Raw genomic sequence first — 25,444 nt, forward strand, 5'->3', positions numbered from 1 at the left:
TCATTCGTTCGTTCCTTAGTCCATGGGTTTTTCTGTTCTTAGGCATTGCTTGCTGACACCTGTCGGGGCAGGTGAGGATGTAGGCGGCTGTCGTCCCCACCCGCCCTGCTCCCCAGCCACATTCCCTTCCCATCCCGGCCTCCCAGCTCTGAGTGATTGTGGTGGATCTGGGGCCATTGTGAGCGCTCCTGCAGCACAAAGGTGGCAGCTGGGCAGAGAGGAGGGCAGGGTGGGGCCTGAAGATCCCACATCTTGATGTCAGCAGGGTGGGGGAGGGGACCAGGGCTAAAGCAGATGGAGAGGCCACTGGGAGAGGGGGCATTGAGCAGAGGGGGCCAAGGAGGGGACCCAGGGTGGGCTGGGAGGAGCAGCCCAGGAGCAAGACCCAGGAGGCAGGGCCAGGAGTGTGGACTGCACGGAGGCCTGGGGGAGGGGGCTTCCAAGTAACAGGGATGATCCATGGCCCAGGAAGTAAGGCAAGGCGTGGTCCCCTGGCTGTGACCATAAGGGGCTGTTGGTGAGGAGGCTTTGCGAGAGCAGTTTCTATTGAGTGGCCCAGAGAAGCTGAATTGCAGTGGACTGAGGGTTAAATTGGGAGATGAGACCATGGGGCCAACAGATATAGACTTCTCTTAAGAACTTCGGATCAAACAGAAGTTAGATGGAAGCAGGAGAAAGAGAGGGGTTCAGGGGGGATTGTGTTAGGATTGAGGGGGCCTTGAAACAGGCATATCTCCAGACTCCAGGGGTCTAAAATCACTGGAAGGGAATGAGACCAAAAGGCACAGGTGGAAGGTTTGGCTTTGTTGGATCATAGTAAAAGAAATAACTTTCTAATGGTAGAGCAGGCTTCTTCAGGATGTGGCAACAGCCCATTGCTGGAGATAGTTGAGCAAAAAGAGATGGCTGCCTGTCAGGGCTGTTACACTGCAGATTCCTGTGCAGGGAGACAAACGGGCCTAGTTAAGGGATGGCAAGTACTTGGGAAGCATGCCAGCATTGTCCTCTCCTGTGTCCTTGACAGGCATCACTCATTAATCACGGCACACCCAGCACAGTGCTCCAGGCAGCCTCTAATGATCCATCCAAGATAGTATATGCAGCACAGCCGTTCTGCTCTCCCTGGACCAGGATTCTGACGCTCCCTTCCCTTCTGTAAAATGGGTCCACGTCTTCCCACTGCAGGGAAAGCTTACGAGATCACCTACGTGCGGCTGAAGTTCCACACCAGCCGCCCTGAGAGCTTCGCCATCTACAAGCGCAGCCGGGCCGGCGGTCCCTGGGAGCCCTACCAGTACTACAGCGCCTCCTGCCAGACGACCTACGGCCAGCCCGAGAGCCAGTACCTGCGCCCCGGCGAGGACGAGCGCGTGGCCTTCTGCACCTCCGAGTTCAGCGACATCTCCCCGCTGAGCGGGGGCAACGTGGCCTTCTCCACCCTGGAGGGCCGGCCCAGTGCCTACAACTTTGAGGAGAGCCCCGTGTTGCAGGTCGGAGAGGAGTGGGGCTGGGCGGGGGCGGGGTTGGGGCAGGGGCTGGGCTGGACACTCGGGTCCAGGGGACCACAGGGAAGTCTAAAAGGGCAGGAGGACACAGGGGACTGTGAGAGATCCCACGGTTTTCAGATTTGAAACAGCAGAAGCTTTTGTTGTATCTGAATCTTTTGTGGGTGACTGATAATGAAATAGATGGAAGAGGGTGCCCTGTGACAGCTACCAACTCAGCTGACCCCTTCCTTAGGCAGGTGTGGAAACTGAGGCCCGGAGTGGGGAAAGGACTTCCCAAGGGCACACGTGGGTTGGTGGAAGGGCCCAGCGCATACCCTGAGGGTCCTGACTCGTAGCTGGAGCTTCTGCTAGAACTCCCTGCTGGGAGCACCGCTTCCTCCCTCTGTGATGGATGGCGTTGCCTGCCCTGTGTGTCTCCAAGGGCTGTGACGGGGATAAGAGGGAAAACGCGAAAAGAACGTGAGTTTGGAGTCGTAGAGTCCTGGGATCTGTGCTGTCAGGCAGAGCTATCCAACAGAACTTCCTGCAGCGACAGAAATGATCCCTGGCAGCACCCTCCGGGATGGTAGCCACGAGCCACGTGTGTCTGTAGAACACATGAAATGTGACTAGCACGACTGAGGAATTGCATTTTCATTTTTATTTCATTTTAATGAAGTTTAAACAGCCACATGGGGCCAGCAGCTGCCACGTTGGACAGCCAACTATAAAGTGACCGGCACAGTGCGTGTCCTAGAAGAGATGCTCATTCACGCTTTGAAGATAAGAGCTCGTGGTAGCTCACGCATCTCATCCTCATGGCAGAGAGAGAGCGTGGCAGGCTTGTGGCTGTGTGCATCCGTACAGGGCCCCCATCCTGTCCACCTGGGTCTACTCAGGTTTGTGGCCCTACCAGTATAAGCACCCGCGCGTGTCCACATTTCTGTGCGTCAGTGACGGCTCATCTGTGGATGTGGTGGGTCTGTTGGATGTTTCGGGGCATTGGACGGCACTCTAGTCCACTTCCCTGCGTTCCGACAGGCCTCTGCCGAGAAAAACTGCTATCTTCTTCCCTCGCCATATTCAGAGCATTTCCTTTGCCTGTCTGGGATAATGAGGGGGCTGGGATTAGAATCCCGTTTGTTTCTGGAGGGGACACTGAGGCCCAGAAAGAGGTTGTGCCCCACCCAGGCTGCCCAGCACAAGAAAACACGGTGTCAGCTGGCTTGAGGTCCCCAAGACCACCCTCAGCTTCCGTGATTCACTGGAAGGACTCTGTACAGAACTCAGAAAAGCCGCCGTACTCACGGTGACAATTTATTACAGTGAAAGGATCCAGACTGAAGCCAGCAAAGGGAACAGGCACGTGGGACGGGAACAGGCACGTGGGACGGGTCCAGGAGAGACCAGGCATGGGGCTTCTGGGTGTCCTCTCCTAGTGGAGTCGTGGGAACAGTGCTGATTTCTCCCAGCAACGGATGTGACAAGTGCATTGCCAACCAGGGAAGCTCAGCCGTGCCTTGGAGTCCAGGGTTTTTATTGGGGGTCAGCCACATGCACATGGCAGACTGCCTATGGCTGACCTTGATCTCCAGCCCCTCCAGAGAGCAGGCTGATTCTGTGCGGCCCAAGGCCTCCCCATAAATCACATTGTCAGCATTGACCGTCTGGGGTGGCCCAGGGCCCCAGGTGAACAAATTTACTCTTATCAAGCAGGACATTCTGAGGGCTTGCAGGTGACCCCCCAGGAGTGGGGGGCAAAGGTCAGAACTCTCTCAGGCAAGGTTAATCCTTTCTGGCACAAAGTCTCATCTCCAGACGCCAAGGCCCTGATTATCCCATTAAAAACGTTCACTTTTGATCATCACGTGATTCTGTTGAAAATGACAATTTCTTCTCCATGGGGCTCCAAGCTCTGTAGATTAGAAAACACTGGCCAAGGTCATCTGAAGACAAGCACAAGGGCCGGGCCCCTGCTCTGCCTGCATCTGTGCTATCTTGACAGAGGGGCCCCCTGGCTTGTTGCCCCTTATGTCCTGGATGCTGTCCCTAACGGAAAAACAGCCTTTTCAGAAATGAGACCCCTGCAGCCTCCAGGCAGAAGAAGGACAGAGACGGTCAGAGAAGGACAAAAAAAGCCAAGCCCCCCCTCCCCTTCTCTCCCCTCTGGGCACCCCCAGGGTGGCGCTTCCTCTGAGGACGTGGAGCATTTGGGGTGTGGGGTAACGAAGGATGTGTCCATGCGGCTGCTGTGTCTTGGGTCCCTCTGTCCTCCATGGGAGCCAAGGACCTTGGGGAGAAGGCTGACCCTCTCTGGGGTGCTGGCTGGAGCAGAACCGCTGCTGCTGGAGACGAAGCTCCTGCCTCCCGCTTCTCGTTAACGCTGCATTCTGGCTCCCACGTCTGTCCAGAGTCAACCCGAGACCCCACTTGTAGTTTTAGCTGGGCCATTGCAAGTTGCACAAGGTCCTTGCCTCTGTATACTGGGGCTCCGGTTTGCCCCCAAAGTTACCTCTAAGGCGTCAGGGAGTGACCCGTACAATTTGGGCTAAGGGAACAAATTCCCCTTCTCTCTCCCAGCTCCCTTCCTGGTGTCTCAGGGAGATTTTGATGCTGTTCCTGTCACCATTGTCTTCAAGACTGATGGAGCAGGTCATAGGCTGCAAAGCAGATGCAGGAACCCAAAGAGGGGTCGGGCCGAGACCTTGGGCAGGTCATTGCCCTCTGGGCTCCATTAGTATGATGAGGGCGTTGGGGTAGATGCAGGAAGGCAGGCTACCTAGTAGCTAAAGCTGGGACCCTGGGGTCAGATAGATCCGAATCCCAGCTCCGCGGGCACCAGCCGTGCAACTAGGAAGCAGAGTACTTACCCTTGCTGATCCTTAGTCCTCTCCTCTGTAAAACATGGGTAAGAATAACACCTCCCGGTGGGGTTATTGTGAGGACCCGAGCCATAACCACACAATAAGCGTCAGCTACTGCACCTTCCAGCTTGGACATCAGCTGGTTTGGGTTCTCTAGGGGCACTTTTTCTGCAGGAAGAAAAGACTCTTAGACCATCGGTTGTGCTCTGCTGGGTTCCCACCCCGGGCCTCAGCCCCTTGCTCCTCATTTGCTTCAGGGACCGACCAGCAGCGTCAGTACCACCTGGGCACGTGTGGAAATACAGATTCTCAGGCCCCACCTCTGATCAGAAGCTGCATTTTAACCTGATCCCTAAATGTACACTGACATTTGGGAAGTGGTTCAGGGAGTGACTCCCCGGAGGTTTACAAACTCAGCTGAGTGCTGAGGTCCCCTCTGAAGCTTTCTGGTTCTGGACCCCTCCCTGGCTGAAGCATCCTCAGGCAGAGGCCCCGGGCCCCAGGCCACGGGCTCGAGAGTTGCTGAGCCCAAGGGGATCGGAGAGGCACGCTGGCCTGAGTCATGCTGGGGTGAGAAGTCAGACTTTATGCCAGTTCATTTTCTGTCCTGATGGGCCTGATTGCTAAACCAGCAGCTGCTGGGCTGAATTAAAATGCTGATTAACATTCAGCTGGAGCTACCTCTGATTATAACAGCAGGCAGATGGAAATGTCAGCTTTCACGTGGGCTCTCCCCCACTTCCCCACCAGCTCTTCCAGGGGGAAGCCTCTCATTCCGCCATCAGCGAGTATTTATCGAGTGCCTGCCGTGTGCCAGGCAGAGCCCGGGCTGGGGATGCGGCGAGAACCAGGGGCCCCGAGTCCTTGTCCTCTTGGGGCTGTGTTCTGGTGGAACAGATGTCACCTGGGGCAGGTGCCTTGTCTGTGGGAGCCTGATTCTTAGAACGCGAGAAGCCTGTAAACCCAGGGCCCACCCCACACCAGGGCGCTGGGACGTATCTTCCCTTGGCTGCCCTCTAGAATGGGGGTGCAGCCCCGCTGAGGAGTCAGGTAACCTGCGTGACACGGTTCTAGATGGGCTGCTCCAGCACCTCGACCGTGTACCAGCCTCCGCGCCCCGCCGCTGACATTGGCCATCCTCCTCCGGCACCCTCCTGGAGCCGACATTATTCCTTGTCCTATTTCACAGATGGGGAAATGGAGGCTCTGAGACACTGAGCAAATTCCCCAAAGTTGCACAGTTAGGAAGGGGCCGGGCATCCAGGTTGGTGTGACCCAAAAGCACAGGCTCCTTATTTCTGCAGCGTTCTCGGAACTTGTCAGTGTTTGGCCTGTCCCTGTGTCCCAGAAGATGCCCCGGGGAGCCGGCTGGACCCTCCAGCAGAGCAGGGTGGGAGCAAACATTCAGGAGCCTGCTGATGGTGCCCTTTCCCTTCCACCTTGTCCCCCAGGACTGGGTCACCAGCACCGAGCTCCTCATCTCCCTAGACCGGCTCAACACGTTTGGGGATGACATCTTCAAGGACCCCAAGGTGCTGCAGTCCTACTACTACGCCGTGTCGGACTTCTCTGTGGGTGGCAGGTAGGCGGGAAGCAGGGCAGCGGCCGGGACGCTGTACAGGATGGCTGCCACGTGGGGTCACCCGGTGGCTACCGTGGAGGGTAAAGAAACCACTTCTGGTGCTCCAGGGGGGCAAAGGAGCAGGAGCCTGGTTCCTGGGCCCGGCATTCGAGGCCTTCATGACCCACCTACCTCCCGCCTCCCAGCCCCGTTCCTGCTGCTTTTCCCACGTCAGCTGTGTTTCCGCTGCCGTCAGCGGGACACACCAGCCCTTTGCACCTGTGGTTGCCTCTGCCTGGTGGTCCGTCCCCCTTTCTTTTCTTCCTTTTTTTTTTTTTTTTTTTTGCATCTGACAGTACATTCATTCACGCCACATGTGCCCATGTGGGGCAATGTTCCACGCTCTCGTCTGACACCTAGAACCTGCTTAAATTTCCAGTCGGACCACCGTCCTGTGGGACGTGGGCTCCAAATGAAGCTGGTTAACAGTGGCCGTAAGCAGGCGCGGGACCCCAGGCTTTCAAAGCTTTGCTTCTTTCATCAGCACTCATGAGCTTATAACTGATGGAGCCCATCAACCCCATTCTTCCCCAAATCTTCCGGTAAACTTGGGTAGAGTAGGGCTTCCTGGGGACCCAAGCGTGTTTAATAAGGCTTTGAGGCATCTCCAAACAGTACGAACGGTTCAGGCCACTCCAAAGCCCCACGGCCAGTGACCCAGAAAGGTCACCGAGGAAGGAGGCACCGCACTTCTACCCCCTTCTCATGTGAGGGGCGTCGGGCTGTTCTGTCGGGACCCCTGACCCTGGCCTATATACTCCTCTAGCTTCGATCAGTGCACATTGTAGTTTAAGCATCTCACCTCTCCAAGAAGCAGGGGCCATCCTGTACACACGTGGCCACCTGGTACTGGGCCCTCCAGGCACAAATGACGTCTTTAGTATAAACGCTCCCTCATCAGGTTCCTTCTTGGAAAGGAGAGAGGAGACAGATGTGTTCCCGCCCCAGGCAGACAGTAACCAGATCAGTCCCCAGTAATCATGTCGCACGCCCCAGATTAACAAGGATGGGAAGCCAGGGCAGGGTGTGCTGACAGTCAGGGAGACCACCCTGCAGATGGGGACCCTGCGGGAGGTCAGGGAGACCACCCTGCAGATGGGGACCCTGCGGGAGGTCAGGGAGACCACCCTGCAGATGGGAACCCGGCGAGGCTGGAGAGGTGAGGGGCAAGCATCCCAGGTGGAAGAGCCAGCATGTACGAGACCCAGGCTTGAGGAACGAGGCAACAGCCCTGCAGCTGGAACAGGGGGCGTGGAGACGGCTGGAAGATTGTCGGGGCCATGGACCAAGTTTATGCAGTCAGTGGGAAGTTGCTGAGGATATGGCCAGGGTAGTGACAGGGTCGGATTTCTGAGACACCCGAACCCCTGACATCGCAAGGGGGCAGATAAGAGGAGAGAGAAGAAGCTGGCTGGGCAGAGATGGTGGTAGGATGGGAGAGGTGTGGATCCGAAAGCTGTTTAGGGTGGGAAGTCAGCTCCACGTGGGAGTGGTGGCCCATGGGGGTAGGGGGCGAGGGGCTTTCAAACTTCAAGGATGTTTAGGTGGCGTTCAGAGAGGTGAAGATGTCTGGGAAGGGAACACGGGCCCAGCTGCCTACACTCAGGGTGTCTGCACCCTCTGGAGGCTGGTGCTCGGGTGTGAAGGGGAAATGGGGGGTGTCTGTGAGGGCCCCTCTGCTCCTCCTCCTCCCCCGCCACTCCCACACTCGATTCAGGTCAAACCGCCCGGGAGCAAGGCCTCTCCAAGGATGGTGGATGGCGGTGAGCTGCAGCGTCTGCCATCAGGGGGCTTCGGGACAGAGAACATCTGGGCCCCAGCTGCCAGAGCCAGACCACCCTCAGGCCAGCAGCTGGCTGGGGGGCAGTGGCCCGGGCAGCCTGTGTCCCACAGTGGCCTACAGGAATTTCACTCTTTCCCTTGGGATCAGAGGGCTTCGAGGAGGAGGGCGTGTTTGCAACATCCCCTTGGGGCCATGGGTGGTCCCTTGTCCCGAGACGGGTGACCACTGTCTCCCAAGACTGCCTGGTGCCCGCCTCACCCCTGCCAGAAGTGCTGGGCATTACCTGCCTACCCTGAGCTCCCAGGGAGGCCTGGCGAGGAAACAGTGCTCTGTGCCCTTCCCAAGCCCTGTGTCCCCAGTACCATGGGTACTGGCAGTGGTCAGAGGTTCTTCAACATCCACTTAGGACAGAGCGTGGAACATAGCTTATGGGGAGACACCAAGTGGCCGTAGAGGAGTGTCTAGGAGCTCAGGGTCTGCGTGGAGGAGGAGAGAACGGGCTTCAGATTCTGGCTCTGCCACGTAGCATTCGTCACTTCTTGGTCTGAGCCTCAGTTTCCTCATCTGTGAAATGTGGAAAGTTGTGGGCCGTCCTGCTGCAGTGGTGAAACTCCAGAGAGAAGACGTGAGCTGATTGCTCGGTAGGGGGCTGCTACACAGGAAGGCTGGGCGCTCGGAGCCGTGGCCATCCTCTGTGTGGCTCAGTCTGGCCACCCGGGATGGGGGCGACGACCCCACCGGGTCAGGCTCAGCCGAGCACGCTGTGTGGCCCCCTGAGCACCTTTGTTCCTGCCTGATTCCGCCTGTCTGACTCTGCGGGAGGGGGGGTGGGGCAGGCCCAGGGCTGCCCTCAAAGGCACAGGCTCACTGGGGTCTTGAGATGAGTTGGGGGCCGTCCTGTGTAAGGCGCAATCTCAGGAGACTGAGATGACTTCTTCCTGGGTCCCCCTCGGCCCCTGGGTGTGGTGCCTTCAGTGGCAGCATCGAGAACTTTACCATTACTAACTGGTGGCCTCGGGCAGCCTCTCTGTGCCTCGGTTCCTCCGTCTGTTAAATGGGGATCATAGCGGGCTTGTGAAGATGCGATGGGCTTACACGTGTGCAGAGCTCAGAACAGCCCAGCGTGGTCGGTTCCGTTACTGGTGCCCCGGGCACATAGTAGAAGTTCAGTAAAGCTCCATAGCTGAGCCGTAGAATCAGGCGCTCACCCGAAGGCAGGGGCTACCTGGTGATTAACCCCTTCTCCGCCGGCACCTGTCCCAGCTTCCGGACACCCCCCACCCCCGTGTTCTTTTCCCAGGTGCAAATGCAACGGGCACGCCAGCGAGTGTGGCCCCAACGAGGAGGGCCGGCTGGTCTGCCGATGCCAGCACAACACCACGGGCCCAGACTGCGAGCGCTGCCTGCCCTTCTTCCGGGACCGCCCGTGGGCCCGGGGCACGGCCGAGGCGGCCAGCGAGTGTCTGCGTGAGTGTCCTGGGCCTTTGGTGGCCGGAGGCCGGGGGTGCAGGCCAGGAGACGAACTCCCCATCCCTGGCGGCGGGGCTGCTCCTGGGTGGGCCTGGCCGCAGCTTGGGACTCTAAACCCTGTGCAGGGATGAGGAGGAACCGAGGGAGAGCTGGAGGGGGCACGTGACCCTCCGTCCTCACCCCCTCAGGCAGCTCCCCAGACCCAGGCTCCCCAGGTAGCGGCATGCGTGGCAGGAGGGCTGAGAAGGACCCCCAACTTGTTCCTTTGTGTCAACTGCTCCAACCGCAGCTGCCGATCAAAGCCAGGCCACCCCAGGTCCTGGGGCTGCTGACCTGCCCGCCCAGCCTCTCCTGCAGGCCCCCAGGCAGCCCTTCGCTGCCCCGGCCCCCGTGCGATGTGGCTGGCACTGCCTAACCTCACAGACACGCCGGAGAGGACGTTGCCATCATACTTTTTCCAGGGACGGGGGCTGCGCACGGGGTGGGGGGCTCCTCCCAGCCTGGCGTGCCCCTCCAGCTTCCCTCTGTCCCCAAGCCCTGCCCTCCGACAGTCATCTGGCTTGCTCCGGGCTCCCATGTGTGGCTGGTCGTCGCTGGGCACCAGACTCCACCTAGCTCTGCTGCTGGCAGGAGGCGTGTCTTCATGGGCAGGCGCTCCTGACGGCTCAGCCTCTGGACCCACTGTGCTCCTGGGCTTGGGCTGCTGGCATGTAGAGCTGGGGTGGGGAGAGGACAGCTTGTTCCATGGAACAGGGTGCTGTCTGCAGGAGCTTCCCGGGGCCACTGTGGCCCTAATGAGTTCCTGCTGCCCTTGCTGGCCTGCCTCCACCAGGAAGTCCTCTCGGGGCCAAGGAAGCTGGCTGGCTCAGCCGTTCTGAGTCTGGGGCTCTCTCTGTGGTGGGAACACAAAAGGCCAGATTGCTTCTCCCGTCAGGTCCTCACCCCTGAGGTCACATCTCTGTCCTCCCAGCCTGGAACCTGCGTTTCATGCCTGACCCCTCGTGTTCCCCAGTCCAGGCAGCCCCTGAGCCTCATTCACATCCCCCGAACCCATCTGACTGTGTCCTTCTACACGGTCAACACTGTGGTCCGGCCGGTCACCCCTCCTCTGAGCATCTGAAGCCCCCACCTCCCTGCTCTCCCAGCCCCCATCCCCCGCCTGCCGCCCAGCTGAAGGCACTTTCAAGTGCAGATGCGATTATATTCATCCACGGAGCCCCTTGCTCCAAGGTGAAGTCCACTGACTGCGGCTTCCCAGCCTCCCTGGATCAAGCGCTGGCTGACCTCTTGACCTCAGAACTGCCCCTGCGCCCCTCCCTGTCCCGTCACAGTGCACAACGTCCCCACCCTCTGCCCTGCCCATCACATGACATGCCACCCTCCCACGCCACACTGGGTGAACCTTGCTTCTCTGCCTGTGCCACAACTATCCTCTCACCTCCTGCCTGGGACTCTCCCTTCCCTCTCCTCCCCTCCTTTGCCTGGCCACTTCCTTCCTGCTCACCCTTCAGGTCCCACTTAGCTGTGACTTCCTCCAGGAAGGCAGCTGTAGGGCCCTCCTTTCACCTCCCAGAGCCTCCCTGCTTCTCCCATCACAACCCTTCACCTGCAGGATTTTCACCTGCTTGCTGCCTCTGGCCTCCCTCAAACAGTGGGACCATGTATGCGGGGCACTGGTCCACACCATGCTGGGCTCACCACGGGAGCCAAGATGGAGCCGATCTTTGGTACATACTTTTTTTTTTTTTTAACATGAATGTACTTTGTTTATTTATTTATTTATTTTTGGCTGCATTGGGTCTTCCTTGCTGCGCGAGGGCTTCTCATTGCAGTGGCTTCTCTTGTTGTGGAGCACGGGCTCTAGGTGTGCAGGCTTCAGTAGCTGTGGCACGTGGGCTCAGCAGTTGTGGCTTGCGAGCTCTAGAGCACAGGCTCAGTAGTTGTGGCGCACGGGCTTAGTTGCTCCGCGGCATGTGGGATCTCCCCGGACCAGGGCTCGAACCCATGTCCCCTGCATTGGCAGGTGGATTCCTAACCACTCTGCCACCAGGGAAGTCCCTTTGGTACATACTTTTTAAAAATGTAGGAAGAGTAAGCTGGGACGAAGTGAGAGAGTGGCATGAACTAATATATACTACCAAATGTAAAATAGATAGCTAGTGGGAAGCAGCCGCATAGCACAGAGAGATCAGCTCGGTGCTTTGTGACCACCTAGAGGGGTGGGATAGGGAGGGTGGGAGGGAGACGCAGGAGGGCGGAGATACAGGGATATATGTATATGTATAACTGATTCACTTTGTTATAAAGCAGAAACTAACACACCATTGTAAAGCAATTATACTCCAATAAAGATGTTTTTTAAAAAATGTATTTATGAGTGAATGAAAGGTGACTTGTATTTTCCATGCTTCTGAGTGACCTCATGGTCACTGGGGATCAGATTCACATACTCTTATGGCTCAGAGGATCCACAGGAGATCTTGGAGGGAGCCACGCTGCCACTCGAGAAGGTAGCCAGTCTGTGATCCATGACCAGGTGACTCTACGTCCTGGCTTGCCTGGGAGGGTCCTGTGTGTTGGTATATTTATTAATGGTGCCCCCTTTGTTCTCGAGAGTGTCCTGTTTCGGAAGATCAATTGACTGGTCTCCAGATCCTTGATCAAGCCAGGCCTGAACTCCATCCTTGCCCTTCCTCCAGCTGCCTGCTCACTCACCACAAGGAAGCTGATTGGCCCATACTCCCCTCCTACCATGTGCCACGGCCTCTCTCACACACCCTCCCCCGCCTCCTGCCCACAGCTTGCAACTGCAGCGGCCACTCTGAGGAGTGCATGTTTGACCGGGAGCTCTTCCGCAGCTCGGGCCATGGTGGGCGTTGCCTCCGCTGCCGTGACCACACAGCCGGGCCACACTGTGAGCGCTGCCAGGAGAACTTCTACCGCTGGAAGCCACAGACGCCATGCCAGCCCTGCGACTGCCACCCAGCAGGTGAGTGGGCCGCACTGCCCCGGCCCCCACCCTCGCCCACCGCCACGGGCTCCCGCTGCCCTGTGCCCTTCCTCCCCAGGCTCCCTGCACCTCCAATGCAATGACTCCGGCACCTGCATCTGCAAGCCCACGGTGACGGGCTGGAAGTGTGACCGCTGCCTGCCCGGGTTCCACTCGCTCAGTGAGGGCGGCTGCAGGTGAGGGCGGTGGGGACAGTGGGTGTAGATGACCCAGCAAGGGCGCACGGCGGCGGATTTGGACTGAATGATGGGAAGCAGGAGGGAGAGTCCCAAGCCCCTCGGAAGGCAGAGTTGGCAGCAGGTGGTTACCTGGGAGCGGAAGAGGAAGAAGGGATGAAGGCTGACCCCCTGGGGTTCTGCTTCAGGCACCTGGGTGAAGGGAGGCCATTCATGGCAAGGGGAGCACAGGGTGGGGAGAGGCTGAGTCTGCAGTGCTCGTGGGGCATCCAGGGGGACAGAGATGGGCAGGGGCTACTGGGGTCTGGACCTCAGAAGAGGGTCTAACACTTTACTGTCACTTGATTGAGAAAATACACAATGACCAAAAAAAATAAAGCCGTTATAAATTCAGAAGTACTATTAAATGAGCTTGGCTTTGGTTCATTGCACCAGTCTCCTTGTATATTTGAAAGGCAGTAGAAATGCCATTGGGGAGGTTTGGGGAGTCTCAGATCTCTCTCAAAATACTCAGTGGTTCAGGCATAAAACTGGCCATTAGGTGGGGACCTGGATGCTTCCCCAGGGTCTCTATGGCCTCTGGGCCTCTGTACCTGCCACTTCTCCTACCCTAGAGCATTCTCTTCTCCCTCAACACCCTGCCTCTCCCCAGCCTGTGTCTGAACAAAGTCCTACTCATTCTTTAATTTTCAGCCAAGGTACAACTCCCCACCTCGTTCCCACTCCAGACACCTCATTGGTGCTGCCACGGCCTCTTCTTGTACATTCTCTCCCATAGCTTGTATCAAAGTACAGCATCTACCTGTTTGCCTGTCCATCCTCACTGGACTCTAGGCTCTGTGAGGACAGGGACCATGTCTTATGAGATGGGGGATGGATGGATGGATGGGTAGATGGATGGGTGGGTGGATGGAAAATGCATGGATGGGTGAGTGAATAGGTGTGTGGGTGGGATGGATAGAAGGATGGAAGGATGAATAAAGGGATCAGTGGATGGAAGGATGAACGGATGGATGGATAAGCAGGTGGGTGGGCAGATGGATCACTGTTCAGGTGAGCGGATGGGTCACTTCCTTCACTCAGTGGGAACAGTAGAGCCAGGGGGCAGGCTCTTGGGTCAGCCTGCCTCCTGTTCCTCTTGGGCGTGGGGAAGGATAGAGAGATTCCTTCCAAGGAGCGTGAGCTATTCCCACTCTGGAGTTGCTCGTTGGACGCTTTCCTCTTGTCCTCTCTCTTTGGCAGACCCTGTGCCTGCAATCCCGCTGGCAGCCTGGGCACCTGTGATCCCCGCAGTGGCCGCTGCCCCTGCAAAGAGAATGTGGAAGGCAACCTGTGTGACAGGTGGGTGAACCGACCCAATAACAAGCCTGCTGGAAGTGACCTCAGTGGTGGTGGGAGGAGCAGGGGCCATCTTCCTCCCAGACTTGGGCAACCCCACCACCTGGCACCCTTCCTGGAACACCATGGATCTGACACCCAGGAAGTTATCTAAAGACTTTACAATACCATTTATACTTTGACCCACCACCACTGAGAGTTCATAAGCTGTGAAAAAATACATCTTTTTTCCCCTAGCTCAGAATCCTAAAGAAAGAGCTAGAAAGGATAGGAGAGACCATCTAATCCAGGGAGAGCAGATACATGGTACTCGTACCACAACCCTCCCATCTCACACTCAGGGCAGACATCACTCATAGAGCGCTACCACAACCCTCCCATCTCACACCCAGGGCAGACATCACCAATGGACCACAGCAGTTTACCATGAGCTCTACTGTAACCTCAGAATCCTTCTCTACGCCCTGCTCCAAGAAGTTCCCACCAATTGAGCTGAGATTCAAGCTTGTTTGCCATCCTTGCCATCCTATCATGGTACAAATGGAGCTTCTAAGGCTCAATGAGGCAGAAGGACTTCTCCCTGTACTTCCTCCTTCATGTGTTTAGGGGGCCTCCTAGCCCCAGCAATGGGCTGGCAGACAAATGTGGGTTTACGTCCTTGGGCACACTCTGTCCCCTCTGCCTGGCTTCATCTCCAACCTCTGAAGCCTTTGCAGCCAGCGTGGGGTGTGCCAGGGCCTCCTTGATCCTCTGGCCATGGGCCATGTGTGGGGAACCTGACACGGCAGTATATTGTGGACTCTACTCTTGCCAGACTATGTTGGGCCTCTACTGGTTCAGGAAGAAGCCTGGCCTTGACTCTCACCTTGTCCATGCGGGGCCTGTGGGCCCTGGGGTGGGAGGTCGACTCCCTGCTGGGTCTTCCTTCCCCCAAGACCCCTCAAGCTGAAGAGACAGAGTGGAGTTGGGGGACTAGATCCCACTAGCTCTACGCCACTGCCTCGTACCTTGAGGAAGTCCGCCTCTGAGCCTCACTTTACCTGTTTGTGAGATGGGAGGGCTGGTGAGGTGTGTTCGTTGGAGCTGGCCCAGCTTTGGGGTAATTGGCAGCTTCTTATGAATTGGATTCCTCCACCTGGATCGGCCCGAATGGAGCCCCCATGGTGCAAACCAGGAATATGTGTTTGTAAAAGGCCTCTGCAGGGCTCCTGGGAGAAATGGCTGATTCTGGGGCTGGGGCGGGGAAAACACAGGATGAGCCCGAAGCATCTTGTAGAAAACAGGGAAGTGCTTAAAAACAAAACCAGACAAAGACAAACCCAGAAAACCCCAAACCAGGATGGGGGCCCATGTCAAACGGACATGAGCGCCAACCTGAAAGAGTTCCCAGAGCTGGAACAAAATAAATAACAACAATATCGGATTATAATGCAAAGTATAGAACATCCACGAGTCCACACTGATATAAATAGATGAGTGAATAAATAAATACAGGGGGATGAAGGGACAAATCTTCCTGGCAGAAGAATTCCACATTATAAATGGAGAAGGAATGAGGGAAATATTAAAGCACTGTTACAATATCAGAGTAACGATTGCTGTAGGCCAGAGCCGCTGATGAATGCTGAAATTCGTGGGCAGAACTTGAGGGAAAAACAGGATATTTGCATAGCCCCCAAATATCTCCCTCAAAATATTTACTAATTACTGTGGTGCTTTCACCATAGGTCCACGATTCTTTGATTACTCACACCCTCCCAGAGGTGGAGCTTAATTCCCTTCCCCTTGACCCTGGGCTAGATTTAGTGACTTGCTTTTGACAACTAGAGTATGGCAGTTTTGCAATGGAGAAACCTGGCAGGGACTTCCCTGGTGGTCCAGTGGTTAAGACTCCGCACTCCCAATGCAGGGGGCCCGGGTTCGATCCCTGGTCAGGGAACTAGATCCCATATACCACAACTAAGGGTTCATGTGCAGCAACTAAAGATCCCGCACATGGCAACGAAGATCCTGTGTGCTGCAACTAAGACCTGGCACAGCCAAATAAATAAATATTAAAAAAAGAAAGAAGGAAAAGAAAAGAAACCCGGCAGGCAGCACCTTAACTAAATGGTGAAGGTTAACTTTACCAGTGATGTCATACGTGACCAGTGATGTCATACATTACCAGTGACATCACACAGGTATCATTTACCCTGATATGATGTGAGAAGAAGGGCACTTCGCCTCTATTTCTTCCCCAAACCCACAGCCCCAGTCTAATCTTGAAAAACACCAGACAAACCCAAATGGTGGACATACTACAAAATATCTGACCAGTACTGTCAAAAGTGTCCAGGAAAGACCAAGAAGCTGTTACAGATGAGATTAAAGACACCGCTAAATGCAATGTCATGTCCTGGATGGGATCCTGGAGCAGAAAACAGACGTTCGTGGAAAAGGGGGAGAAATCCTAATAAAGTCTGGGGTTTAGGAAATAACGTTAATCAGTGTTAATTTCTTGGCTTTGATAAACGTACCCTGGTAATGGCAGATGTTAACATTAGGAAAAGCTGGGTGAAGAGGCCATGGGAACTCGTGTCTACAATCTTTGCAACTCTTCTGTAAATCTGAAATTAAAACAACTTTCCCCAGTGATTCTGGGCTCTGGTTAGTCTAGCTGGGATCCCCCGAATGTAGCCAATTCATCTGGCCCCCGTGGGCATGTCCACCTCCATTGCAGATGTCGCCCGGGCACATTTAGCCTGCAGTCCCACAGCCCAGCCGGCTGCAGCAGCTGCTTCTGCTACGGCCACTCCAGGGTGTGTGCGGCCGCTCCCCACTTCCGGGAGTACCACATCCTCTCCGACTTCCGCCGGGGTAAGAAGTGCCCCTCCCTGCAGCCACCTCCGAGGGGTCTGCTTCCCAGCCCAGCTGGGACGGGCGGTCCTGGGTCCTGCTCTGGGGAGATCCTGAAATGGTGGTATGGGTGGGTGTGGAAAGGAGGGGGCAGCCTCGGGCCCCAGCCCGGGCGTCTCCCACAGGCCCACACACCGGCCGTGCCCCTCTGGGTCCTTCAGTACCCCCAGCACCTACCTGCACCCCTTGGCTCCCTCCTGGCTGCTGCCTTCTTCCTCAGCCTCCAGCAGGGGTGGGGGGTGGGCACCTGGCAGCCTTTGGAGCCTGTGGGGGAATTTCCAGTTGCTCCTTACCCCCTTGGTGTATCCTAGTGCTGGGGATCTGGGCTCGATCCCCTGGCCTCCATTTATTGAGCACCTGCTGTATGCTAGGCACCATGCAGAGCTCGTTATGCCCATGGAACCTCCTGGATTCCCTGGCAGGTAGATATTCTCATCCCCATTTTACAGATGAGGCAACTGAGGCCCAGAAAAGGAAGGTCACGTAACTTAGTTGTTGGCACCTTGGGTTCATCAGCTCCCGAGTTTTGCTCTTCACTGCTGTGCAGGTCTTCTCTCTAGGTCCAGGGGTGCTGTGGGGACCTGGGTCCCCAGCTCCAGGTGGATCTTTGGAGCAGGAAAGCAGTGGAGCTCTGAATTCTGCATTAAATCATGGCCTGAGTGGGTCCCTGCCATGCCCACTGAGTCTCCCCACCCCCGCATCTACCCCAGGGAGCTAGAACCTCAGGGCTGGCTCTGGGGTGCCCCAGATGCAGGGGGAGCAGTGCACCCTCTGCTGGACACCACGCAGAAAGCAGGACTGAGCGGGGCTTGGAATGGGGACTGCATTGTGGTCACTTGGGCTGTAGTCCAGGATGTCAGCGTCAGAAGGGACTCATTTTATAGATCCTAGAATAACATCACGATCCTCCTCACTTGGAGCCAAGCCCTGGGTTTGGCACTTCAGTCTCGCGTCTCACGTGATCTCACTAACACCCTCGGCCAGCAGTTCTCAAACTTTTTGATCTCTGGATCCCTTCATGCTCTTGAAAATTAGAGAGAACCTCAAAGTCCTTTTGTTTATGTGGGTTGTTTATACGGATATTTTCTGTATTAGAAATTAAAACAGTTTTTAAATATCTGTGTATTAATTCATTTACAGATGACCGTAGTAAACTTATAACAAAATATAACTTCTGCCTGTGAAAAATAACCCTCTTTTTAAAAGACAAAAAACTTTGAGAAGAGTGCTGCCCATTTTACCTTTTTGCACCTCTCTTTAAGGTCTGGCTTAATAGAAGTCAGCTGATTCTTACCACGGCTTCTGCCATTTAGTCTGTTGTGATATCACACATCCTGTAGCTTCTGGAAAATTCTCACAGTGAGAAAGAGAATGAAAAACGCAAATAACATTTTAATGTTATTTAGAAGATAGTTTGACGCCATGGACCCCCTGAAAGAGCCTTAGGGATCTCCCAGGATATTCAAACCAACTTGAGAACTGCTACCGGGACCACAGTACCTCATTGCCCCCATTTTGCAGATGAGGCACTAACTGGCTTCAGAGAGGTTAAGTAACTTGCCCAGGGTCACACAGCCAGCAAAGGAGCAGAGCCTAGTCTAGCACAGAGGAGCCCCGGACTTCCCCTTTCTGACCTCTTTCTGTTTCTTCATCCCTCCCTCCTCACCTCTTGGGTGCCCCAGGTGTTGGGCCTCCACCCTATTCTCCAGCTGCCCCCCTGGAGAGCACCCTCTGGAGGTCACTTGCTCTATGCCTGACTGTGCCTGGTGTACTGCCATCACCAGAGGGAGGGTGGACTGAACTGGGACTGGGGTCCCACCCTGACCTGGCCACTTCCGAACCAGGTGGCCTCCCTGGGTGCAGTGGGGCTCGTGGCACACACACCTGGAAGGACGGGGTGGTGAGGTCACGGGCGAGGAAATCCTCTAAAGACCTGAAGACGAGGTCAAGTCCAGTCTCGTTAGAGACGGCCCACAATGGGGTCTCCGGGCTGTCCTCATGTCCTCATCAAGTGCTCAAAGCCCAGTGAAGGGGACTTCCCTGGTGGTCCAGTGGTTAAGACTCCATGCTCCCAATGCAGGGGGCCCAGGTTCGATCCCTAGTCAGGGAACTAGATCCTGCATGCTGAAACTAAGAGCCTACATGCTGCAACTAAAGATCCGGTGCGCCACAGTTAAGACCCTGCGCAGCCAAATAAATAAATATATATTAAAAAAAAAAAAAAAAAAACGCCCACGGAAGGGGCAGGGCAGGCCCAGAGGTCTGACTGTGCCCCAACAGAGCCGGGTCTCTGAGCCTCCTAGCTCCTTCTGGAGCCAACTCCCACCCCAAGACCCCCGTCCTGATCTGGAATGGGGATCCGAGCTGCCTGGCTCTGGGCACGGAGCGTTTGCTAGCACCAGCTGGCTCTCATCACCGCCCCCCCCACCCCCGGCCTGTCTCTAGAACAGTCTCTCCCCTCCCTGGGTCCTGGTGTTTCAGGCTGCACTCAGGCCTCTGGGGGTCGCCCTTGGGACCCGGGAAAGGGTGTGAAGTGGGAGGGGGCAGAGGCCACCCTGCAGAGCCTCACAGGGGCGTGTGTGTGTTTGCTGTCCAGGAGCCGAGGGCTGGCGGACCAGAAGCGTGGGGGGCCCAGAGCATCCTGCACAGTGGAGCCCGAGGGGGCTTCTCCTGGACCCAGAGGACGAGGAGCTCACAGCACCAGGTACCTGCCTCCACAGGCAGGGGCAGGGCTGCCCGTGTTCATTTCCTGCGGCTGCTGCCACCGATTACCACCAACGTAGTGGCTAAAAGCAACGCAGATGTATTCTCTTTAGTGTTCTAGAGGTCGGAAGTCGAAAACGGGGCTTGCTGGGCTGAAATCGCGGTGTCGGCTGGGCTGTGCTCCTTCTGGGGGAGGCTCTGGGGGAGAATCCGTTCCCTGGCCTTTTCCAGCTTCTCCAGGCGGCCTGCATCCCTCTGCTCGTGGCCCTTCCTCCTCCTTCAAAGCCGGTCAAATCTTTCTCACGTTGCATCTTCCTGACACCACCTCTTCTGCCTTCCTCTCCCATCTTTGAAGGACCCTTGTGATTACATTGGGCCCAGCTGGATAATCTAAAATAATCTCTCTACTTTAAGGTCTGGCTGATTAACAACCTTAATTCCACCGCAACCTTAATTGCCCCCGCCATGCAGCACAACATATTCACAGATTCCAGGGATCAGGACCTGGACACTTTTGGGGGCCATTTTCCTGCCGATCACGTGCCCCTCAGCCTCTGCTTCCTCATCACAGCCTTGCCACCCAGGGCTCCCTCAGGCCACTGTCGCACCCCATACAATCCCTGCGCGTTTCTCATCAGCGTCTCACCCCGCCAGGCCACCGCACCCCCATGCCCGGGGCCATGGTATTCCTGTAGAAGCAAGAAGTTCTAGATTATTCTGAACCACTCCCCACTAACTAGGGCAGCTTTGGTCTCCTGGAAACTGTATCAGACCAGGAGCCTGGAGCCCATTCTTAGCTCCACTGTGGCCAGATCTGGGGTCCACTGGCTCCCTTCACCCAGTCCTGCCCTTTCCCTCTCTCTGCAAGAGGGGCTAGAGAGGTGGCACTCAGACATCTGAGCAGCTGTGTAGATGCAGCACCCATGTGCCCTGCAGCCAGGAAGCAAAGGACGTGGGGTCCTCGGGTCCCCTCCTGGGGCAGGTGTTCCAAGTTCAGAAGCCCGAGAGCAGAAAACACGCTATGTTCCCTCGCCGCTTTGTCAATGGATTTAAGAAAAAGGAGTTATTCACTCAAAAAGTGTTTACTGGGTTCTCTGCTGGGTGTGCTGGGCACACTGCAGTGGGCAGGGCAGGTGGTGGGCGAACTCAGCCGTTTTTTTTTTGTTTGTTGTTTTTTTTTTTTCAGCCGTTTTTATTTCACTTCTTTTTACGCACACATTCAACAAACACTCTCGTGAGTACAAAGGGCCTGAAGGGAGGAAGGATGGGGTGTCTTTTGGTCCCTTTCCTTCTGTGTCATGATTTTCCGCCTAAGCACTTGGCTAATACAGAGAAATGACAAAGTAAGACAGGCTATGATAGGGCCCCTTGGTCCTTTGTGCATCTGCCTTCTTTCCACTGGAAGCAAGTTCTGATTCCTATGGAAAGTGTGGCCCTTGGGAGCTGTCAGTGCCCCTACTTAGTCACACGTGTAGCACGCTTGCCTGGTACTCGCTTTGAGCCTCACTAAACGCCATGGATGCGGGTCCCTAGGGATTCTGAGCTCACGGGGTGTTGGGCGTCATGAGCGCTGCGTGAACGGGCAGGCAGGTGCCACCGCCTTGCATGCTGTGAGTTTCTCCTCTGCTCCTGTATAGACTCCCTTGTCCCTTGGCACTTCACTTACAAAACCCAAGGTCCAGGATAAAAGTCTTAAGAGCGTCAAGATAGTGACAGCAGAGCATTAAGCCAGGCGTGGGGCCCCAGGTAACTGCCAGGGTCACATGCCCAGGAAGCCAGCCTTGTCTGCGGAGGTATGAGTGGGCCTCTCTCAGCATCTTCTGTGCAGGGACCCTTTGATTTTGTAGTTTTATCTTTTGAAGGTTTAATTGCCAATAAAATCAGTGCAGACATGTAAAATCCAGCTAATTAAGTGAAGACTGTCAAAGCTGCCCTCTCTTGTCTTCAGAGAAGTTCCTGGGAGACCAGCGGCTCAGCTATGGGCAGCCCCTCACACTGACATTCCGGGGCCCCCCCAGGGGCTCCCCCATCCCTGCGAGGCTGAGGCTGGAAGGGGCGGGTCTGACCTTGACTCTGCGGCATTCCAGTTCGCCCAGCCCCCTGGACGCCAGACAGCCGGGGGAGGTCGAGCTCAAGTTCCTGTAAGTGTCCCGCTCTGTCCTGAGAGATGGGGTCGAGCAGTCGGGGTGGTCCCTGAGGTCCAGGCACACTTGGTTCCCCGGGGTCTGGGGGCTCCCGCCCTCCCCACTCCTGCTGGAGGCTTCCTGGCGCCACCTGCCCCGGGCCTCAGGTTCTGCTTTGACCCCCTCCGCCTGCCAGGTTGCAAGAGACCTCCAAGGACGTGGACCCTCCGCTGCCCCCCTTCCACTTCCAGCGGCTGCTCGCCAATCTGAGTGCTCTGCGCATCCAAGCCAGTGGCCACAGCGCCAGCCCTTCCGGTTAGTCATGATAGGGACACCCCCGGCCCCCAAACCAGCCAGGCCCCCGGGCTCTTTCGTGCATAGCCTTGTTGAGTCCTCACAGCAGGTGGTCACCGTCCCCACTTTACCACGAAGGAGTCTGAGGCTCAGAGAGGTTGGGACACTTGCCCAAGTTCATATAACCAGTAAGGGCAGCAGGAGTGGGTGCAGGGGCTGGACAGGTGAGGGGCCTGAGGATGGGCAGCTCTAAGGGACGGGTGCTTGGCCACAAGGCAGCCAAGAACCTGGCGTGGTCGCACCACGGCGGAGTCTGCCACTGCCAGGAGGCGGACCCTAGAGGGCCCTAGGTTGGTGCTGGCCGCAGGGGATCGCTTCCCCCTGCTGGTGATCAGAGGTGTTGCACCTAGAGAAAGGCTGGTTTCTAAACCCTCTCAACCAGCCAGCTAAGTCATCACAACTTCAACCGGGACTTCTCACCACCTCCCATCCTGGTCACTGGGTGATTGCCCTGATGGTCCTCTGACTGTTCCTGGTTCCTCCCTTTTTCCTTAATGTACTTTCTCTCCTCTCCATCCCGTACCTGTATGTGCCTAGACCAGGGATCCTCCATGCCCCTTTTTAGAACAGATCTTTCATATACAGCACCCCTTTTACTATCTGGAAATGAAATTCACAGATATTATAACCTAGACACAATTTTGAAAAAACAGTATAATATTCTAACTGTAGTACACAGAATAAATAAAAGGAAAGTAAATGATATTTTAAAATAACCATATGAATTCCAAACAGTCACTGCTTCTAGGAGGGTGATTTGCTCCTTTTGAGAACCCCTGGCTTAGATGGCCAGCTTTTCCTGGGGCCCCTTTGAGTCCAAGGCTTGGGGGTTGTAACCCAGCCCCCTCCAGCCCCAGACCTTCCTCCTCTTTGGGGCTGTGGTTTAATTGCCTTCATCCCCATCATCCTTGCCAGTACTCCCTGCTCCCCAGACCCCCCCTTGCAGGAATTTCATTTTTACTCTTTCCAGCAGCTTCCAGAACTTCCTTCTGTCACTCACTCAGCCGTCAGTTAACAGATGTTTACAAAGCACCTACTTAGGCCAGGCCTGTGCTGGGTGTGAACTGGAGACGCACGTGGACATATTGATACTCATCTCACCCCACCCCCCAAACCTCCTCTGCCCACTGATAACGTTCTGGGGTGTATCACTCCAGACCTTTCTGTGTGCATGTACTTAACATTTGTATTTTTTTAATACAGAAATGTGATCCCACAGTATAATGATCTGCCACTTGCTTTTTTCAGCTAACGGTGCATCCTGGAGGTTGTTACTTGCCTTACACGTAGAAAAGGCTGGCTCTCTATGTCCACCGCGTTTCACTCCGTGGTAGAGGTGCTCCATAAAGTTTTACCCATCCCCCTATTCATAGGTATTGAAGTGGTTTCCAGCTTTTCACCGCTGCCAGCAGCGCTGCAGGGAACAGCTTCGTATAAAGGTCTTTTATCCTTGTGCAAGTGTGTCTTTAGGACAAATTCCTCAAAACGGAAACGTTAGGTCAAAGAGTGTACATTTTACATTTTGACACATGCTATCAAATTTTGCTTCAGCAAGGCTGTGCCAATCTATATTCTGATGACAGTGTCCACTCTCCTCCCCTATTTACCTGCTCTGGTTTTCCGCCAGCGTTTACAGATAGTTTTTATATTTTGTCCCGAGTTTCTAGTTGTTTTCTGTGGGAAGCTTGGTCTGATAGGAGCTTCTCCCCTGTTGCTAGGAGCAGGACCTCCTGATTTGTATTCCCACAGTCCCATGCCTGAGTTCCCCACACCCACATCCTCCACTGTCACTGATCTGTAAAATGCTCACCAATCTGAGGGTCGTGAATGATAGCAGTCTTTAAATGTACACGTCTTTAATAACCAGTGAGAGTGAATGTCTTTCTGTAAAATTCCCAGCCATATCTATTTCTCCATCTGAAAATTACCTATTTTTTCCTTTGCCCTTGGTCTGTTTTTTAAAAATTATAAGTGATCCATGGACTGCCTTTGTATACGTGGGCCAATAACCCTTTGCCTTTTACATACGTGAATAGGAAGGTTTGGGGGAGAAACATGTGCATGGAACTCTCTCCTTCTCTCTCTCCTCGATCTGCAGGCCCAGTGTTCCTGACTGAGGTCCGGCTCACGTCGGCCCGGCGGGGGCTCTCCCCCCCAGCCTCCTGGGTGGAGACTTGCTCATGTCCCAGGGGCTACACGGGCCAGTTCTGTGAGTCCTGTGCTCTGGGATACAAGAGGGAGACACCACTGGGGGGTCCCTATGCCAGCTGTGTTCCCTGCACCTGTAACCAGCATGGCACCTGTGACCCCAACACAGGTGAGTCTCCCTGCATCCCCCCCACCCCCGCAAGGCCACCTGGGCACACAGAACAGCGAGATGAGTACTGACCTGCACGGGGTCAGCTATGAGCATGTAAGTGATCACGGAAAACAATACCGATAAAATGGTGTACTCGAGTCCCTCCAAGTGCTAGGCACCTTTTTATATGCTATGTCATTGAATCCTGCAAAACCCCCTCGCGGTGTCGGGACCATTCCTGTCCCGTCTTACCGGTGAAGGACCTAAGGTGCAGGGAGGCTGCACGGCCAATAGGTGGCAGAGCTACTCCTCCCACAAGTTCAGTACCAGCTATTCATCCCCACTTGTAGCAGAGGAAACCTGGGGAAAGACCTCGCCCACAGTCACTGGGCAGGAGACGCCGGGCAGGAGACGCCTGACAAGGGCTGGACGCTGGTCCCTCACACAGGAGGTGGGAGGGTCAGCGCCCTGCTGCTCTCCTGGAGCTGCTGGGGTCTCCGGAAAGGGAATGGCTTTTCTCAGCTGACAAAGCACAGTAACCTGGGAATGAACAGGCCAGCCAGGGTGGGCATGCACCGGCGACATGAGGGGCCTCCCCGCTTCTTGTGCCCATGGCAGGCATCACTAATCGAGCCAGATGAGACCTCATAGTCCTTCTATGCAGGGCTCCAGGAGAGTTGTCACATGAGATGGGACTAGTTTGTCATCCCTCGGAGCCCCTTGCCTTGGCGTGACCTCCAGCTCCATTTGGGCGAGTCCTCATCTGTAAAATGGGCACAGCAGCCACTGCCGTCCACCCTGGATGGGAGGAGGGGTAGTGAGCGTGTGGGTGCTGGGCCGAGACAGGGACCAGTGGAAAGCAGGGCAGGTGTGACAGCTCCCCCTGGATGCCACCCCTGCTCTGCCTGTCCGCCCTGCGTCCCCTCCCCTCCTGTTCCCCTCAGTCCCTGCTGGGTGCTGCTGGGGGCCTCTGGGAAGTGCTGGTCTTGCTTAACCCCTTCTCGGCCAGGCTCCTCCCTTAGTCCCTGGCAGTGGCTCTGAGAAGACTCCAGATGCTGTGGGGCTGGAGAAGGGGGTTTGCAGAATCCCCTTCATTAGAAACCAGTGGGCAGAGACGGGGGTTCTGTTCTATGAGACCAGGAAACCTCTGGAAACCCATAGACCCCCTAAACGGGGGCCTCATGTCAAGGCCAGAATCCTGGGTCTGTGTCACTGTCCCTGAAGTTAAGAGGACACGGAGGCTTCAATTAAAAAGAAAAAGAGGACACAGAGGAAGAGGAAAAGGAAAACCGTGACAGCAAATGCTAGCTGTATCGTC

At 55.7% G+C, this 25,444-nt stretch overlaps 2 protein-coding genes across 2 annotated transcripts in view; one reads left to right on the forward strand and one right to left on the reverse strand.

Annotated features, from left to right (window-relative positions):
• Positions 1-25,444, forward strand: part of LAMC3 (laminin subunit gamma 3) — a 59,791-nt gene that overhangs the window by 11,979 nt on the left and 22,368 nt on the right. Inside the window, exons 2-12 of the mRNA XM_057549181.1 lie at positions 1,186-1,490; positions 5,803-5,933; positions 9,056-9,222; positions 12,026-12,214; positions 12,294-12,411; positions 13,654-13,752; positions 16,472-16,608; positions 19,244-19,351; positions 21,299-21,491; positions 21,670-21,788; positions 23,926-24,144. Coding sequence (XP_057405164.1) covers positions 1,186-1,490; positions 5,803-5,933; positions 9,056-9,222; positions 12,026-12,214; positions 12,294-12,411; positions 13,654-13,752; positions 16,472-16,608; positions 19,244-19,351; positions 21,299-21,491; positions 21,670-21,788; positions 23,926-24,144 — 1,785 coding nt within the window. The remainder of the gene's footprint in view (positions 1-1,185; positions 1,491-5,802; positions 5,934-9,055; positions 9,223-12,025; positions 12,215-12,293; positions 12,412-13,653; positions 13,753-16,471; positions 16,609-19,243; positions 19,352-21,298; positions 21,492-21,669; positions 21,789-23,925; positions 24,145-25,444) is intronic.
• On the reverse strand, positions 5,991-6,577 carry LOC103006854 (ATP synthase subunit ATP5MPL, mitochondrial-like). The gene is made up of 2 exons (XM_057548266.1): positions 6,400-6,577; positions 5,991-6,001 (listed from the first exon to the last, which is right to left on the reverse strand). The coding sequence occupies exons 1-2, from the start codon at positions 6,575-6,577 to the stop codon at positions 5,991-5,993; spliced, it is 189 nt and encodes a 62-aa protein (XP_057404249.1).

The sequence above is a fragment of the Balaenoptera acutorostrata genome, chromosome 6, assembly GCF_949987535.1.
Source record: "Balaenoptera acutorostrata chromosome 6, mBalAcu1.1, whole genome shotgun sequence".
In the NCBI taxonomy this organism is placed as follows: Eukaryota; Metazoa; Chordata; class Mammalia; order Artiodactyla; family Balaenopteridae; genus Balaenoptera; species Balaenoptera acutorostrata.